General features: G+C 45.0%; 1 protein-coding gene across 1 annotated transcript in view; it reads left to right on the forward strand.

Annotated features, from left to right (window-relative positions):
* The window catches only part of nova1 (NOVA alternative splicing regulator 1), a 41,488-nt gene that overhangs the window by 14,436 nt on the left and 7,070 nt on the right, over positions 1-19,982 (forward strand). Inside the window, exon 3 of the mRNA XM_079508668.1 lies at positions 19,754-19,920. Within this exon, the coding sequence (XP_079364794.1) occupies positions 19,754-19,920 (167 nt within the window). The remainder of the gene's footprint in view (positions 1-19,753; positions 19,921-19,982) is intronic.

Consider the following 19,982-nt stretch of genomic DNA (forward strand, 5'->3'; position numbering starts at 1 on the left):
TTCATTTTGGTACACTGTTCATTTGTATTCCTTTTTTGGTGCATTACACAATTACAATTTATACTGAAACCATTTCATTCAGGGCAGGGAGAACTGCTTCTGTGATGCCGAGAGAGAGCATGCAAGGAAGGCCCGCTTTAACACATTTTGGGCGGGAACCCCTTTTGGTGTTTTAAACATTATGTTATAATTTAGCTATTGAAAAATAGCAGATCTACAAGCTCATAGCGCGCCACCGAGTGGCGCGCTACGAGCTTGTATAGGTCTGCTATTTTTGAAAAATCGTGAAAATCTTTCTTTCAGAGCCAACGTTTTTAACTCAAATCTTTGCTTCTGCGAGGGGGGTTCCTGGAATATCATATTTTCAGATGGGGGGTCGGTGGCCCAATTACATATCATTTTTGGGGTCCTTGACATGAAATATTGAGCACCACTGATACAGAAACATGAGGTATTTCATGAAAACTGTCAGGATTTAGAAGATGTTTTTTTTAATTTCGACGTCGGGCCTAAATGGGTTAAAAAATAAAGAAGGGGAGAGAGAGGGAGAGGGAGAGAGAGAGGGGGAGAGAAAGGCAGCTTGGAAACGATGCTCAAATGCTCATTTCAGTGAACCCCGTCTGATGGAGGCCACAGCTCTCCTGGGTGGATGCAGAAGCACCGTCCCCTGAAAAGAGGAATGCCTGAGAGTCTGGGACAAGTCTGGGGTGTTTGTCCTTCATGGCTCAGTGAAGGGAGGCTTCAACCTGCTGAAAAATAACAGTTGCTGAGCGTCTCGCTGATGATTAGCTCCAGATGTCTTCTTTGATAACTGCTGGAACCCAAATGATCTATTTGGGCCGATGCCACGCAGGTTTATATTTACATTTCTGTAACGTGGGAAATGTGCAGTACTATAGTACATTGACTTGAATAAAGCGATGTGATTTAGCACCAGTTAGGTTGCTGATTTGCCTTGTTCAAATATTTTTCTTATAAACATTGGAAATAGGTGAGACTCGTTGTTGAGAACTCGTGCCTTGAGATGGGCTCAGAGTCAGAGACTATAGTGGAAAGAAATCTGTCAATATAATGTTTTTTTTAATGACAAAAAGGAAGCATTATACCAGCAGGAGGAAACTGACCTTTTTTTGTGGGAGTTACTCATGATAGTTACTCATGATATATTGCAGCGTGACTGAACTGCTGGCAAACAGTGGAAGAAGTATGAAGCGTGTTTATGGGTATTCCCGATATCTATCTCCTGTGCCCCTCCCTCCTCTCCAACATGTTTCTGTTTGCAAGGATGAAAGCCCAGATGCGTATCGATATGAGGACGCCTAAAAAATTCCCTGCACTATTGCCCAGAGGTGTCTGAGAGAGTGAATTATAGCTACTTTGCTGGCATAGGGTACATGTGGAAGGAGTTATGATGTATCCTTACTTCTCTCCTTGGCTCCTTGTGGATGTATGTGTTCATAAGGCAACCACCTGCTATGCCCAACCCCCCTACTCATTATCGTGATGAGTGAGAAGGGGGTTCGGAGAGAGAGGGCGCTGGCAAGGATTTGATTGGGTGTATATACGGGCTCCACCAAAAGTAAACTTGAAACGACTGTTACGATGCACTGCACAATGGTCTGTATTATTAACCCATTTTGGGCGGGGATCCCTTTTGGTGTTAGCATTATGTTATGATTTAGCTATTGAAAAATAGCAGATCTACAAGCTCATAGCACGCCACCGAGTGGCGTGCTACGAGCTTGTAGGTCTGCAATTTTTTTTTAAATGGAAGAACGACTGACACAGAAACATAGCTTTTTCAGAAAACTGTCAGGATGTAGAAGACATTTTTAGAATCTGATTTCAGGTCAGAATGGGTTAAGGCCTGGGGAGGCCTAGTGATATCATCTCTTGATGACTTCACATTTAAATGAGAAAAGTCCAAATAACAATCGCAGTGTTTATTGACAGTGTGTGTATCCATTACCTTACCTTCCTTCAGTGTGATTTATTTTTATATATTATGCAAAATAGTCAATTTGTTTTACACTTTCAGAGTGAAACAAAACAAACTCTCTGGAATTTGTACTGTGGATGTAATTTGTGCCCCGATCAACGTATCCAGCAGCAGGCTGGGCACGCTCCCAACGACCAATCAGGGTGACAACAACAGGCCGGCGGCCATTTTCCTCCACAAAAGCGGTGCTTCGGTTTCCGTTCTGACGGCTCACTCGGGAGAGAATAAGCCCACCCACACCGCTATAGCCGTGCCATCCGTCAGAGCAAAGTGGAGATACCATGAATCTGACGGTCTTGATGGGAGCTGTACAACTGGTCCGTGCCGCGGCAGACTGAGATGGATGTGCTGGAGATAGTGAAGGGTGTGGATGATGCATGATTGTGTGTGAGGGAGGGGACAGGACAGCGGGGGGGGGGGGGGGGGGGGGGTGGGGGGCGGCCCCCAGAAATAGCCTGTTTCAATCTCTCTCTATGGACGTGACCCTTCCCCAGCTGTACTCAAGCTGCTCTAACATAAGCCAAGTTTCCTCTTCGGTGCTCATAGTTTCTGTTAGATTCTCTTCCTGATAGCATGGTGAGTTATAGAGCAGAAGTGTGCGTACAGTAACAGTACGCATCGCTCTTACAACATGTTTGTTTGTTTTTCAGTGAATCGTACCTTTTGGAACCCTTTCATAACAACATAACAACCCCAGTCTCCCCACACACTTTTGGAATGCTTTGCATTCACATCTTCATGCTGCACATTCACACTGCATACGCAAATCCACGAATGCATGTGACAGAGACAGACGTATGAATGTGCACTAGCTCTCACTCTATCATTCACACACACACACACACACACGCACACACACGCACACGCACACACACACACACACACACACACACACACGCACACGCACACTGTTCAGCAGCTGCAAAGAAAGCTGTGAGTTCATGATTTAACCCATTTAGACCTGATATTGAAATTTTTAAAAAGGCTTCTAAATCCTAACATTTTTCTCAAAAACCAATGTTTCTATGTCAGTGGTGCTCAACCTTTTTCATGTCAAGGACCCCCAGAATTATCTCTATTGAGCCACGGACCCCCATCTCAAAATATGTGGTTCCAGGGACCTCCCCAGAAGCAACTATTTGAGTTTAAAAACGCTCTGAAAGAAAATATATTCAAAGATTTGCACCACATGTTCACGATTTAAAAAAAAAAATAGCAGACCTACAAGCTCGTAGCGCGCCACTCGGTGGCGCGCTATGAGCTTGTAGATCTGCTATTTTTCAACAGCTGAAGTTTAAAATTGTGCCGAAAGTGGTTAAAGAAACGCTATAATGTGACACAGATGCGGCGTCAGTTCTAAATGGGTTAAGCTCAAGTCTTGGAAACAAAACTCCCAAACCCTTTGCTTTGTGCTGCTGGCTGTTGGCCCAGCCAGTGTATTGTGTTACCCTGCGTGTACGGCCCCTGTACAAATGAACAAGTCGTGATGTCATAGAAATATCCGTCCAAAGGCTTTAAAGGTTCTCGGGTTGTTTCGAATGTGTTTGGTGATTGTATTGTATCATTGAACACATTGTGCTGTGTTATTGTTTAATCAAATCTACAGTCTTGTCAAGTAGATATTATTATTGTTATTATTCACAAGAAATGCGAGAAGTTTAGAGAAATCCTGTAAACTCTGTTAAACCATTTTATACAGGAACCCCTTTTGGTGTTTAACTTTTAAGCATTATGTTATACTTTAGCTATTGGAAAATAGCAGATCTACAAGCTCATATCGCTGCACCGAGTGCCGCGCTACGAGCTTGTAGAGCTGCTATTTTTTTAAATTTGTGAAAATGAGGCGCAAATCTTTGAATATATATTCTTTCAGAGCGAACGTTTTTAACTCAAATCTTTGCTTCTGGGGGGTCCCTGGAACAACATATTTTCAGATGGGAGTCGGCGGCCAATTACATATAATCTTGGGGGTCCTTGACATGAAAATGTTTGAGCACCACTGACATCGAAACCATGAGGTCTTTCAGAAAACTGTCAAGATTTAGAAGGCATTTGTAGAATCGTCCTCAGGTCGAAATGGGTCAAACCAGTTTGACTTGGAGTTCACTTCAGGATGCACATTTCTGAGGTTTACCATTAAGACCCCCCCCCCCCCCCCCCTGGCCTGGGGGTCTGCTGGTCATTACCTGCACCTGGGGGTCTGCTGCTGCTGGACAACATCAAATGAAAACGCCTGGGTTTCCGAGGCTACCTACTGTGTAGCTCTCAATATTAACAGCTTTGAGCTTTTGTGTCTGAGGCACAAAATGGATATATATGAATTTCTCTTTCCTTGTTACAATAGGTAAAATGGCCTTGGTTTTTCCCAATTCAATTACCGCAGATTTCTGCTCCACAGTGTTTTACACTGATAAACCCCTCCAGAAGTTTATGCACTTTAACCCATTTAGGCCTGACGTCGAAATTTAAAAAATGTCTTCTAAATTCGGACAGTTTTCTGAAAAACCTCATGTTTCTATGTCAGTATGGTGCTCAATATTTCATGTCAAGGACCCCAACAATTATATGTAATTGGCCACTGACGCCCATCTGAAAATATGTTGTTCCAGGGACGCCCCCAGAAGCAAAGATTTGAGTTAAAAACGTTCGCTCTGAAAGAATATATATATTCAAAGATGTGCGCCTCATTTTCAGGATTTTTCAAAAATAGCAGATCTACAAGCTCGTAGCGCGGCACTCGGTGCTGCACTATGAGCTTGTAGATCTGCTATCTTTCATTAGCTAAAGTATAACACAATGCTTCACCAAAATGGGTCCCCGCCCAAAATGGGTTAAAGTGGAAATTACTCAACGAATGAAAATCACCTGAAAGAATTGTAGTCAAAAGCTCCTGAATGGAGTTCATTTTCCATTCAGTCCTGAAAACACTGTTGATGGAGAGATTAATAACCTCCGGTCCCGTTTCTTCCCCTTTCTCTCTTCATTTCACAGCATGGATCGACACTCTATCTGTCACCTGTCACACAGTTGTACAGTACTTCAACCAGTGTGCAATTTAGAATTGAACTACAATAGACTATATTTGGTTGTCATAGTTTTAGCCCATTTTGTGCGGGAACCCCTTTTGGTGTTTCTAACCCATTTTGACCTGAGATCAGATTCTAAAAATGTCTTCTACATCCTGACAGTTTTCTGAAAAAGCTATGTTTCTATGTCAGTCGTTCTTCGATTTTTCAAAAATAGCAGACCTACGAGCTCGTAGTGCGCCACTCGGTGGCGCGCTATGAGCTTGTAGATCTGCTATTTTTCAATAGCTAAAGCATAACATAATGCTAACACCAAAAGGGGTTCCGCCCAGAATGGGTTAAAGCATTATGTTATACTTTAGCTATTGAAAAACAGCAGATCTACAAGCTCATAGCGCGGCACCGAGTGCCGCGCTATGAGCTTGTAGGTCTGCTATTTTTTTTAAATCGTGAAAATGGCGATCATGCGTTAAGGTTGGCGAACATGCGTTTAGGTTGGCGAAAATGCGTTTAGGTTGGCGAACATGCGTTAAGGTTGGCGAACATGCGTTAAGGTTGGCGAACATGCGTTTAGGTTGGCGAACATGCGTTTAGGTTGGCGAACATGCGTTTAGGTTGGCGAACATGCGTTAAGGTTGGCGAACATGCGTTTAGGTTGGCGAACATGCGTTAAGGTTGGCGAACATGCGTTAAGGTTGGCGAACATGCGTTTAGGTTGGCGAACATGCGTTTAGGTTGGCGAACATGCGTTAAGGTTGGCGAACATGCGCTGCTCCGTGCTTGCGGCTAAAAGGGTGGGGTGTCATGTCAGGGCCCTGGACTGAACAACACAGGGGTGGTTAGGACTCCGAGTGGGGGACTGAACACTATGGATGGTGTTGACCAGGCAGGAGCTCAGGACGGGTCTTAGAACGCCGGACAGAACAGACAGGCCAAATTAAAAGCACTGGACAGAACCGGTAATGACTGGAGCACAGCAAGACGTAACAGGACTGGAGAGGCACAGCAGGTGAGGTAACTGGACGGGCAGTCAGGTGAGGTGACACACTTAATGGTCAGGCAGACACGGGACTAACAGACAAGCAGACAGACAGACAGAGACTAACAGACAGAGACTAACAGACAAGCAGACAGACAGACAGAGATTAACAGACAGAGACTAACAGACAAGCAGACAGACAGACAGAGACTAACAGACAGAGACTAACAGACAAGCAGACAGACAGACAGAGACTAACAGACAGAGACTAACAGACAAGCAGACAGACAGAGACTAACAGACAAGCAGACAGACAGACAGAGACTAACAGACAGAGACTAACAGACAAGCAGACAGACAGAGACTAACAGACAAGCAGACAGACAGACAGAGACTAACAGACAAGCAGACAGACAGAGACTAACAGACAAGCAGACAGACAGACAGAGACTAACAGACAAGCAGACAGACAGACAGAGACTAACAGACAAGCAGACAGACAGACAGAGACTAACAGACAGACAGAGACTAACAGACAAGCAGACAGACAGACAGAGACTAACAGACAAGCAGACAGACAGAGACTAACAGACAAGCAGACAGACATTCATTCATACACCGATGGCTGCGGAAACCATGCAAGGCACCAACCAGCACATCAGGAGCAATTAGGGGTTCAGTGTCTTGCTCAAGGACACTTCGACACTAACTCTGGACCCGGGCTCCCCCAGAGACACTAAAGGTCCCCACACACCGAGCTTGTCCCCCACCCCCCCTGAAAGAATATATATTCAAAGATTTGAGGCACGAGCTTGTAGATCTGCTATTTTCCAATAGCTAAAGTATAACATAATGCTTTAAACACCAAAAGGGGTTCCCGCCCAAAATGGGATAATATGGGTATAGAAGAAACGCAGACAGATTCGCCCTACACCTGGCTTGTATCGCTCGTGTTTCTCTTGGCCTTGTGTGAGTTTTACATGCAAGCATTGCCAGCCCAGCGATTTCATCTTAATAAAAGGATGTTAGAACGTTTCTGTCGAACTGCATCTATATGGCTGACCCCTTCGGTGCTGTCGGCAAAACCGCCGACCTCTGCATAACATGCAGATATAGACGCCAGGTTCACACCAGTTGATCGGTCGGGCTGTGCTCGATGTATGCGTGGGACGGGGGACTCCCTTTATTTGTATCGCCCAGGTGGGCATATAGTTATATGCCTAAACCTAACCTCCAAACCACGCCCGCCTGAGAGTCCGGTGTAAGACAGACGTGCACGTGTCTGTCCACCAGAAGAGAGAGTCCAGTGTAGGACAGACACGTCCAATTGAGTTGTCCAGAAGTTGTTATTGTGCACTACCACGTACAGTATATTGGTACAGCGACACAAACATCAAACAAAGCCTGGCCAATCCGTGAAGCCGATCAGAGAAGCCAGTGCATGTTCAGAGCAACACACACACACACACACACACACACACACACACACACACACACACACACACACACACACACACACACACACACACACACACACACACACACACACACACACACACACACACACACACACACACACACAGAGAGAGAGATTCAGTACGTCCGTCAGGGACTCCTTAAGTACTTCTATAAATTATGCAAATCTCAGTGTAACTGTCCTTTGCGTATCGCAAGAAACGTACATGGCACATGTATTGCGACAAGGACCCCCGAGGGAGTGTAGTGTCCGGTGTGATGATCCGATATGCCCATACAGGCGTATACGGAGGTCTGGTTGTCCAGAACCGTCAACGGACCAACATGCCCATGACATCTGCAGACAGACAGATACAGATCTCTCCTTATATGGGCATAAAAAAGACACAGACGGGCGGGTAATACTGGTATGATGCTAACAATGAGGGACTGAGTTGCTGCACTGGGCAGCTCAGGTTATGAGTTGTTAGGGTCCTGGGGGCGCTGGGCAGCTCAGGTTATGAGTTGTTCAGGTCCTGGGGGCGCTGGGCAGCTCGGGGTATGAGTTGTTCGGGTCCTGGGGGCGCTGGGCAGCTGAGGTTGTGAGTTGTTCGGGTCCTGGGGGCGCTGGGCAGCTCAGGTTATGAGTTGTTCGGGTCCTGGGGGCGCTGGGCAGCTGAGGTTATGAGTTGTTCGGGTCCTGGGGGCGCTGGGCAGCTCGGGGTATGAGTTGTTAGGGTCCTGGGGGGGCGCTGGGCAGCTCGGGTTATGAGTTGTTAGGGTCCTGGGGGCACTGGGCAGCTCAGGTTATGAGTTGTTCGGGTCCTGGGGGGGCGCTGGGCAGCTCGGGGTATGAGTTGTTAGGGTCCTGGGGGGCACTGGGCAGCTCAGGTTATGAGTTGTTAGGGTCCTGGGGGCGCTGGGCAGCTCAGGTTATGAGTTGTTAGGGTCCTGGGGGCACTGGGCAGCTCAGGTTATGAGTTGTTAGGTTCCTGGGGGCGCTGGGCAGCTCAGGTTATGAGTTGTTAGGGTCCTGGGGGCGCTGGGCAGCTCAGGTTATGAGTTGTTAGGGTCCTGGGGGCACTGGGCAGCTCAGGTTATGAGTTGTTCAGGTCCTGGGGGGCGCTGGGCAGCTCAGGTTATGAGTTGTTCAGGTCCTGGGGGCACTGGGCAGCTCAGGTTATGAGTTGTTCAGGTCCTGGGGGCACTGGGCAGCTCAGGTTATGAGTTGTTAGGGTCCTGGGAGCACTGGGCAGCTCAGGTTATGAGTTGTTCAGGTCCTGGGGGCGCTGGGCAGCTCAGGTTATGAGTTGTTCAGGTCCTGGGGGCGCTGGGCAGCTCAGGTTATGAGTTGTTAGGGTCCTGGGGGCACTGGGCAGCTCAGGTTATGAGTTGTTAGGTTCCTGGGGGCGCTGGGCAGCTCAGGTTATGAGTTGTTAGGGTCCTGGGGGCACTGGGCAGCTCAGGTTATGAGTTGTTGGGGTCCTGGGGGCGCTGGGCAGCTCAGGTTATGAGTTGTTGGGGTCCTGGGGGCGCTGGGCAGCTCAGGTTATGAGTTGTTCAGGTCCTGGGGGCACTGGGCAGCTCAGGTTATGAGTTGTTAGGGTCCTGGGGGAACTGGGCAGCTCAGATTATGAGTTGTTCAGGTCCTGGGGGCACTGGGCAGCTCAGGTTATGAGTTGTTCAGGTCCTGGGGGCACTGGGCAGCTCAGGTTATGAGTTGTTAGGGTCCTGGGGGGCGCTGGGCAGCTCGGGGTATGAGTTGTTCAGGTCCTGGGGAACTGACAACAGGGAACGACAGTTTTCTACCTCTGGTCTGCTTTGAGGCAGGACTCCAGAGAAGAAGGGAAGATATAACCTCATTGTCGGCTCTGTAGCAGTGGCCGGCAAACTGTGTTCTTCTGGATCGGACTAGTGAAGAAACACAGGGAAGGTTGTCGTATATTAGATTAGATTAGGACACATATAGGGACGGGTACAGACAGGACTCACCAGGAAGACTTGTGGGACCATCGAAAAACAGTAGAGGCTAACAACAAGACATAATGGAGTACCGAAGTCCTGATGTCACTCGTTCATACCCTGGGTCACGAAAGTGATTTCTCTATGGAGAATAACATTGGGTCATCTTAGAATCGTCTCATATAAGAATTGTGGTCCAAAGATTTTTCGTCGGTAGGGAGGTGGCTCTGTATCGTTTAAGATAGTCACTCATATTGACACAGTCTGTTTATGGGGAAAATGTAACTAATTCGACAGCAGTAACATTAGCGTTTTTCCCGACGTCAGTTATAAATGCTTAATATCCATATGAGTCAAACCGTCGGGCTTAATCATTTATTTTTGGAACCCAGTTCTTATTTGACGATATTTAACAAGTCTATGGGAATTCAAAATGGGGGAAAAAACTTAACACAGGTAGACTTTGGTGCTCTCTATGACATGTAGATGACGGGGAATATCATGGGGCGGGAGGGACATCTGCTGGACAGGTAGGAGTGGCACAGCCTTGACATTGGGCAATAATTAGTAGGTTAATTTCTCAATTTCGGTAAGACAAATCACAGGTTTTAAATCTGCACTTATTCTGGGCGGGAACCCCTTTTGGTGTTAGCATTATGTTATGCTTTAGCTATTGAAAAATAGCAGATCTACAAGCTCATAGCGCGCCACCGAGTGGCGCGCTATGAGCTTGTAGGTCTGATATTTTTGAAAAATCGAAGAACCACTGACATAGAAACATAGCTTTTTCAGAAAACTGTCAGGATGTAGAAGACATTTTTAGAATCTGATCTCAGGTCAAAATGGGTTAACACACACTGGGTATTTAGGCTACCAAGTGCCAAGAAAGGGGCTGGCAGCACAATGCCCCCTAAAGGTGTCTCTTTCCTAAACAGATTCTAGAAAGTAGATTATGAGGCTTTTCTTGTCTTTATATAATTAACTTGGCATTTGCACCAAGTTATCACAGATTGCCTGGTTGATGTCCTGGTTGGCCAATGGCCATGCAGGTTATTGCATGGATGAAATGGGCTCTCTCTCCATTTCCCCTCTCCCTCTCCCTCTCTCTTCCTCTACCTCGCTTTCCCTCACTCTCCCTCTCTCTCCCTCTCCCTCTCTCTTCCTCTACCTCGCTTTCCCTCACTCTCCCTCTCTCTCCCTCTCCCTCTCTCTCCCTCTCCCTCTCTCTTCCTCTACATCGCTTTCCCTCTCTCCCTCTCTCTTCCTCTACCTCGCTTTCCCTCTCTCTCACTCTCCCTCTCTCTCCCTCTCCCTCTCTCTTCCTCTACCTCGCTTTCCCTCACTCTCCCTCTCTCTCCCTCTCCCTCTCTCTTCCTCTACCTCGCTTTCCCTCACTCTCCCTCTCTCTCCCTCTCCCTCTCTCTTCCTCTACCTCGCTTTCCCTCACTCTCCCTCTCTCTCCCTCTCCCTCTCTCTTCCTCTACCTCGCTTTCCCTCACTCTCCCTCTCTCTCCCTCTCTCTTCCTCTACCTCGCTTTCCCTCACTCTCCCTCTCTCTCCCTCTCCCTCTCTCTTCCTCTACCTCGCTTTCCCTCACTCTCCCTCTCTCTCCCTCTCCCTCTCTCTTCCTCTACCTCGCTTTCCCTCACTCTCCCTCTCTCTCCCTCTCCCTCTCTCTTCCTCTACCTCGCTTTCCCTCACTCTCCCTCTCTCTCCCTCTCCCTCTCTCTTCCTCTACCTCGCTTTCCCTCACTCTCCCTCTCTCTCCCTCTCCCTCTCTCTTCCTCTACCTCGCTTTCCCTCACTCTCCCTCTCTCTCCCTCTCCCTCTCTCTTCCTCTACCTCGCTTTCCCTCTCTTTCCCTCTCTCTCTAGTTTGTTTGATGTTAACACACACTGGGTATTTAGGCTACCAAGTGCCAAGAAAGGGGCTGGCAGCACAATGCCCCCTAAAGGTGTCTCTTTCCTAAACAGATTCTAGAAAGTAGATTATGAGGCTTTTCTTGTCTTTATATAATTAACTTGGCATTTGCACCAAGTTATCACAGATTGCCTGGTTGATGTCCTGGTTGGCCAATGGCCATGCAGGTTATTGCATGGATGAAATGGGCTCTCTCTCCATTTCCCCTCTCCCTCTCCCTCTCTCTTCCTCTACCTCGCTTTCCCTCACTCTCCCTCTCTCTCCCTCTCCCTCTCTCTTCCTCTACCTCGCTTTCCCTCACTCTCCCTCTCTCTCCCTCTCCCTCTCTCTCCCTCTCCCTCTCTCTTCCTCTACATCGCTTTCCCTCTCTCCCTCTCTCTTCCTCTACCTCGCTTTCCCTCTCTCTCACTCTCCCTCTCTCTCCCTCTCCCTCTCTCTTCCTCTACCTCGCTTTCCCTCACTCTCCCTCTCTCTCCCTCTCCCTCTCTCTTCCTCTACCTCGCTTTCCCTCACTCTCCCTCTCTCTCCCTCTCCCTCTCTCTTCCTCTACCTCGCTTTCCCTCACTCTCCCTCTCTCTCCCTCTCCCTCTCTCTTCCTCTACCTCGCTTTCCCTCACTCTCCCTCTCTCTCCCTCTCTCTTCCTCTACCTCGCTTTCCCTCACTCTCCCTCTCTCTCCCTCTCCCTCTCTCTTCCTCTACCTCGCTTTCCCTCACTCTCCCTCTCTCTCCCTCTCCCTCTCTCTTCCTCTACCTCGCTTTCCCTCACTCTCCCTCTCTCTCCCTCTCCCTCTCTCTTCCTCTACCTCGCTTTCCCTCACTCTCCCTCTCTCTCCCTCTCCCTCTCTCTTCCTCTACCTCGCTTTCCCTCTCTTTCCCTCTCTCTCTAGTTTGTTTGATGTTAAACACCTCTCTTGACGCCACTACCCACCCCCCCCCCCTCTCTGGTCTGACATCATACCCGCAACTTGAACCTTACATTACATAGTAGATATGTGAGGTGATGAATGAATGATGTCTTATGTCAACAGATAAGCTTTCCTAAAATGTGTGCCACTTTTGTTAAACGGAGCTCGTGTTTTTGTGCACACAAACACGCACTGCAGTGGCTGCAACTTGAGTGCATGTCTTGCATTTTGATATGCATGCTACAGTATGTAGATCATATACACGACATGTAATGGCAGTTCCAAGAGCAGGAATTAATGTCTTGTTCTCCAAGAAGAATTTCCCTCAACGTGGCCACAGCGAGGCTCCTTAACCCATTTAAGCCTGACGTCGATTTTTTTTTAAAAAAGACAGTTTTTTGAAATACCTATGTTTCTGTATCAGTGATGCTCAATATTTCATGTCAAGGACCCCAACAATGATATGTAATTGGCCACCGACCCCCATCTGAAAATATGTTATTCCAGGAACCCCTCAGAAGCAAAGATTTGAGTTAAAAACGTTCGCTCTGAAAGAATATATATTCAAAGATTTTCACGATTTTTCAAAAATAGCAGACCTACAAGCTCTATGAGCTTGTAGATCTGCTATTTTTCAATAGCTAAAGCATAACATGATGCTAACGCCAAAAGGGGGTTCCCGCCCAAAATGCGTTAAGTAGGAACAGACCAGCCAATTCATCTTGTCTGATAAATCTTACAAATGATGGAGTTTTCCAGGGAGTTAAGACCTGAGAAAACAACAGCCTGTCGGCTGCAGTAAAGCTTATACAGGTGCCTTGGCTGAGGTATAATGAAGAACGTTCACTTGCTGCACACAATAGCCATTGAATAGAAGCCTCGTTATTAGGTCAACTGAGTCATTCAGTTAACCCACTTAGAGCTGAGAAAAGATTCTACAAATCTACCTTCTAAATCCTGACAGTTTTATGAAAAACCTCATGTTTCTATGTCAGTCGCTCTCAAACATTTTCATGTCAAGGACCTCCAAAATTATATGTAATTGGCCGCCGACCCCCATCTGAAAATATGTTGTTCCAGGGACTCCCCCCAGAAGCAAAGATGTGAGTTAAAAACGTTCGCTCTGAAAGAATATATATTCAAAGGTTTGTGCCACATTTTCACGATTTTTCAAATCCGAGTGCCGCGCTACGAGCTTGTAGATCTGCTATTTTTCAATAGCTAAAGTATAACATAATGCTTAAACACCAAAAGGGGTTCCCGCCCAGAATGGATGAATTAAATAGGTCGTTGGGCTGAATGGCTGGCAGGCAGTACAGATATAGAGAATCACACCATGTCCTTCTGTAAAAGTAGTAGGCCTGTAACTATGTCATCTCTCGGAAAAATGCATTGATAAATATTTCTAAATTCTTACTGAATAATTATGTAGGTCAAGTTGACTCGAGTCACGTGGCTTGCATTTAACCCCCGACTGCTTTATTTCTTTGCCTATATTTGTTCAATTCATTGTCCCACCATTGTACCAATAATATCAACAAAATGACATATTTTGTTGCATGACAGGAAAATCAGTTATTTTACTGTTGTCTCTCACAATTTCCAAATTATTTCATCATTTACAGTGAGTCTGGAGCAACGGAAAAGCTGAGTTAAACTATAAAGTGGAAGTGGAGCCTCCTCCCCACTTCCGTTTCGTCTTTACAGTCGCGCACGTTTATCCTAATATATATAAATAGAAATCATCTAAGTGTAATATATAGCCTGCTGCTTAGCAGAAAAAAAAGGAAAAAAAAGCTTTAAAGATATTTTAAAATATATTTTCGTGAGCGGAAATGGCAGCTTTCCTTACTTGGATTTCGGGAGCTGTAGTTCCAGATATGTTCGATATATTCGCATTCGGAGATTGTGGAATAGTTGTCTGCCCTACACAAGACCAGAGTGTAGAGTAGGAGAGTAGCGACACGCTTTGATCTCGCCGCAAAGCGGGTCCCTTTATGGGCTATAGTTCCACACATTGCTCATATGGCTGGAACTATCCCATTGAGATAGACTGAGCACTTCCGCATTCCATTGTTACAATGGGAGTCAACGCTAGTGTCGCCACTCTCTTACTATGTTACTCTGCACGAGACTAGGGTCAAATTGACACTTGTCACGCAACAAAGTATTAGACTCGCTCCGAGTAAGGAAAGCTGCCATTTCCGTTCACGAAAATATATTTTAAAATATCTTTAGAGCTTTTTTTTTTTATTTCCTTTTCTGCTAAGCAGCAGGCTATATATACACTTAGATGATTTCTATTTATATTAGGATAAACGTGCGCGACTAAAGATATTTAGCAGAGATGGGCCGATGTCTTTGCAGTCACATTTTGTCAATGTCATAAAACATCTACTACTACTGTACGTTGTACATATACAGTAGCTGCAAAGGACGTTTCAAATGTCTCTTTTGTAGATGATGGATGGAGCCCTGTTGCACACCACAGGTACAAGAAAGACCTTCTTTATTGAGAATTCTGACAACGTTTCGATCTATTTGATCTTCATCAGGTCATCTGAGATCAAATAGATCGAAACGTTGTCAGAATTCTCAATATAGAACGTCTTTCTTGTACCTGTGGTGTGCAACAGGGCTCCAATCCATCATCTGCTGAAGTTTCTTTAGCCCCGCACCCAGCCTGTCCATGTGCGTATTCTATGTCCGCTCAAGCCCAGTTTATCCCATTCTGGGCGGGAAGCCGGGAACCCCTTTTGGTGTTAGCATTATGTTATGCTTTAGCTATTGAAAAATAGCAGATCTACAAGCTCATAGCGCGCCACCGAGTGGCGCACTACGAGCTTGTAGGTCTGCTATTTTTGAAAAATCGAAGAACGACATTTAGTAGAAGACATTTTTAGAATCTGATCTCAGGTCAAAATGGGTTATACAGCTGACGTTAATATGTTTCTGCATGACATTTTAGGAGGAAAAACTGACGGTCAGTCCATGTCCCTTTTACGCCCATATACTGTATATGGAGTTCTCTGTATCTGTCAGCCCGTGGCCACTTTTACACCCATATATGGAGATCCCTGATGTAATTGGTATATGACCTTATATGGGCATGCCCCTTTTGTGTCCAATGATATATGGAGATCTCTGATGTCATGAGTATAATCATATGGGCATGTCCCCTGACGACACATCAAGGTTAGACGACACACTCACTCTATATTTGGGCGTAGCTGCATTGGGAATATGATTATATGATTATGGCTGAGTCATGGTGACATGATCATTCATGACCACATCAGTGTTTATTTCGTCGACTAAAACTAAGACGAAAAATGTCCGTCGACTACCTTTTTCCACTGACGAAAACTAAATGGAAACTAAATGAAAACTAGGCTATGATGACTAAAACTAAGACTAAATATACTGACGATTTCACCGTCAACAAATAAAAACTAGACTAAAATGGCAGGGACTAGTGGACAAGAGATCCAGTATAACTCATTTTACAATTAGTTGCATGCTGAAAATAGCCGATCTACAAGCTCACAACGCGTCGCACTGAGACACGTTGTGGGCTTGTAGATCGGCTATTTTCAGCAAGTGAAAAAAAAGTAGTCATTACGACGGCATCAAGGCCCTCCAAAACACATTTTGTTCGACTAAATCAACTGTAGATTTAGTCGACTAAAATCTCATGATATTCAGTCGACTAAAACTAAAACACTAAAACATTCCAGGTGACTAAAATGTGACTAAAACTAAATGAAAACTATTCAAGAGACTAATGACTAAAACTCAAAATGTACCGTTCCAGACTGTCAAAAGAGCAGAATTTCTACATTCTGGTCTTGTTCTCATTTCATTGCGGCCACTCTTTGTTCAACATGATCTTGTTGGTGTTAGTCCATTTGGGAACTATAGGAGGTGTTATTTCAATAGTTTTTTCAGATGTAAACAAGCAGCTGGTTATAAGGCAGACATACATGTGTATATATGTTAGCTAATCCTGTAAGTGGGGATGTATGTAGCCTCATTATGGTGATACATTCTCAAGCTGAAGAAATGCAGGGTTGCTGGAAACCATCTGGCAAGTCAGAATCCGCTGGTGGTTCCCTATATGAGTTGCTTTACTCTGGTTCCCTATATGAGTTGCTTTACTCTGGTTCCCTATATGAGTTGCTTTACTCTGGTTCCCTATATGAGTTGCTTTACTCTGGTTCCCTATATGAGTTGCTTTACTCTGGTTCCCTATATGAGTTGCTTTACTCTGGTTCCCTATATGAGTTGCTTTACTCTGGTGGTTCCCTATATGAGTTACTTTACTCTGGTTCCCTATATGAGTTGCTTTACTCTGGTTCCCTATATGAGTTGCTTTACTCTGGTTCCCTATATGAGTTGCTTTACTCTGGTTCCCTATATGAGTTGCTTTACTCTGGTTCCCTATATGAGTTGCTTTACTCTGGTTCCCTATATGAGTTGCTTTACTCTGGTTCCCTATATGAGTTACTTTACTCTGGTTCCCTATATGAGTTGCTTTACTCTGGTTCCCTATATGAGTTGCTTTACTCTGGTTCCCTATATGAGTTGCTTTACTCTGGTTCCCTATATGAGTTGCTTTACTCTGGTTCCCTATATGAGTTGCTTTACTCTGGTTCCCTATATGAGTTGCTTTACTCTGGTTCCCTATATGAGTTGCTTTACTCTGGTTCCCTATATGAGTTGCTTTACTCTGGTCCCCTATATGAGTTGCTTTACTCTGGTTCCCTATATGAGTTGCTTTACTCTGGTTCCCTATATGAGTTGCTTTACTCTGGTGGTTCCCTATATGAGTTGCTTTACTCTGGTGGTTCCCTATATGAGTTGCTTTACTCTGGTCCCCTATATGAGTTGCTTTACTCTGGTTCCCTATATGAGTTGCTTTACTCTGGTTCCCTATATGAGTTGCTTTACTCTGGTTCCCTATATGAGTTGCTTTACTCTGGTTCCCTATATGAGTTGCTTTACTCTGGTTCCCTATATGAGTTGCTTTACTCTGGTGGTTCCCTATATGAGTTGCTTTACTCTGGTGGTTCCCTATATGAGTTGCTTTACTCTGGTTCCCTATATGAGTTGCTTTACTCTGGTTCCCTATATGAGTTGCTTTACTCTGGTTCCCTATATGAGTTGCTTTACTCTGGTTCCCTATATGAGTTGCTTTACTCTGGTTCCATATGAGTTGCTTTACTCTGGTTCCCTATATGAGTTGCTTTACTCTGGTTCCCTATATGAGTTGCTTTACTCTGGTTCCATATGAGTTGCTTTACTCTGGTTCCATATGAGTTGCTTTACTCTGGTTCCATATGAGTTGCTTTACTCTGCTAATGGGAAACATTGCCAGCGTGACACTTTTCTCTCGCAGGTTCATTAGATTCCATGTTGACTTAAAGGAGCATTCAGTGATTTGGAAAAAACCCTGGTCCACCCCGGTAACAAGATGTGCACATGCACACACTCTACAGTGGGGGGAAGTGCAACAGGCCAACAGCGTGTGCACCAAGGCCCGCCCCACTCGATCATGATTGGAGGAAGGCCCCTCTCATCCTGATTGGATGAAGGCTTTGCCACCCAAAGCCCAAACCGAAACTAGGGTTTTTTGACCCCAGGGGCTCACTGGGGACAGGGAGGAACTCCTTATATGGTCAGCACACTTTATAGTAGGGAGGATTATCCAAAAAATAAGAAAAAATAAGTGATATTTGAATTAAGTGAAATCACTGAATATACCTTTAACCCATTTAGGCCTGACGTCGAAATTAAAATATTGTCTTCTAAATCCTGACAATTTTCTGAAAGACCTCGTGTTTCTATATGTCAGTGGTTCTCAAACGATTTCATGTCAAGGAGCCCCAGAATTATATGTATTTGGGCACGGAACCCCATCTGAAAATATGTTGTTCCAGGGGGACCCCTCCCCTCAGAAGCAAAAATTTGAGTTAAAAAACGTTCGCTCTGAAAGAATATATATTCAAAGATTTGCACTTACATTTTCACGATTTTTCAAATAATAGCAGACCTACAAGCTCGAGTGCCGCGCTATGATCTTGTAGATCTGCTATTTTTCAATAGCTAAAGTATAACATAATGCTTCAAACACCAAAAGGGGTTCCCCGCCCAGAATAGGTTAAAAGTTAACAAAAACGTTACTAATTGCAAATGCAAAAAAAAGAAAGAAATGTAAGTGCTGGTCGTGGTCGTTAGTCGGCACACAAGTATATCAAATTTTAACCCATTTTGGGCGGGAACCCCATTTGGTGTTAGCATTATGTTATGCTTTAGCTATTGAAAAATAGCAGATCTACAATCAAAGAAGATCAAAGAACCACTGACATAGAAACATAGCTTTTTCAGAAAACTGTCAGGATCTAGAAGACATTTTTAGAATCTGATCTCAGGTCAAAATGGATTAATTAAATGGATAAGAAGGTGGGAGAAGGTGCTATGAAAGAGGAGTAGTAAACAATGGAAGCATACATGCAATACAAAAAAAGGTCTCTCTGTTGCGTTACGTCACCGTCGGAGAGAAACCGTATAGAACACCCCCTCGCAAATTAATGCCCTACTTTGTCATTCTACAGTGTCACACAAAAGTAGCAAAAATGTTCTAATTTTGAAATGTTTTCAAGTGAAAGTGGTTAAGTGTGTCTGTGTGTTTTTATGAACATTGAACCAAAGAAAAAGTATTAATAAGAGCTTTGTAATAACAGCATTTCCTTATAAAGTAACAATTTTTGGACATACAAGGTTTTTACATCAACGATCATTCGATCACCTGTTTCTATGGCATGGCCCCTTAACCATGGCAACGGAATGTTAGTAGGGCTGTCAATGTGGCTGCAGTACGAAGAGGAACAAATGTGTGTAGTCAAGGCAAGGACAGGCTCAGTGTTCTAAAGCGCTGAAAGAGTTGCGTCATTGAAGAAGAATGCTTTATCCCCCCCAGTGGCTTGCTAACCCAAGCTTGTCTTTTTCTTTCAGCTGTTTCCCCCCATTGATTGTGTAAATGGACGAAGCAAAGGGGGATAGCTGAGCCAGTTGGGCCTCTTTGTAAAAATGTTGAGACTTTTTTTTTTGGTGTGCCCCAAAAAACGTTAATAATATGAATATAATACAGATCATGATTGATTGATCTTGAGTAAAAAAAGGCTGAACTAGTCTGTCCCCTGTACGGTAAAAGACATTAGAATATAAATGCTCTTGTGGAGATATTTGTTCTTTTTAATACTGGAAGATGTTGTGGGCATGTGCCTATATCAGGTATAGGTCAAATAGATGCGTGTATAGAAATGCACACATCACCAGGGACAGCCACACCTTACGTTGGGTATTCGTCATAATAATGTCTTGTAAAAGTGTTAAGGTGTCCAACATAGGATTTTACTGTGTGATGATAGCAGTACAATGCGGGATGTGTTACTAATAACTGATCAAAGGCGATGTTGTGTGTTCTCTCCCTCTCTGGACACACAGGAACGACAGAACGTGTTTGTCTGATACAGGGGACGGTTGAGGCACTCAATGGCGTCCACAACTTCATTGCGGAGAAGGTCCGTGAGATGCCTCAGAGTGCCCAGAAAACAGAGCCAGTCAGCATACTACAACCCCAGACCACTGTTAACCCTGACCGCGTCAAACAGGTAAGACTTCGTCACTGTGGTTGCAAGACAACACTGACAATGTTTTTTTTTTTTAAAGGTTG

This window comes from Electrona antarctica (assembly GCF_951216825.1).
Source record: "Electrona antarctica genome assembly, chromosome: 8".
In the NCBI taxonomy this organism is placed as follows: Eukaryota; Metazoa; Chordata; class Actinopteri; order Myctophiformes; family Myctophidae; genus Electrona; species Electrona antarctica.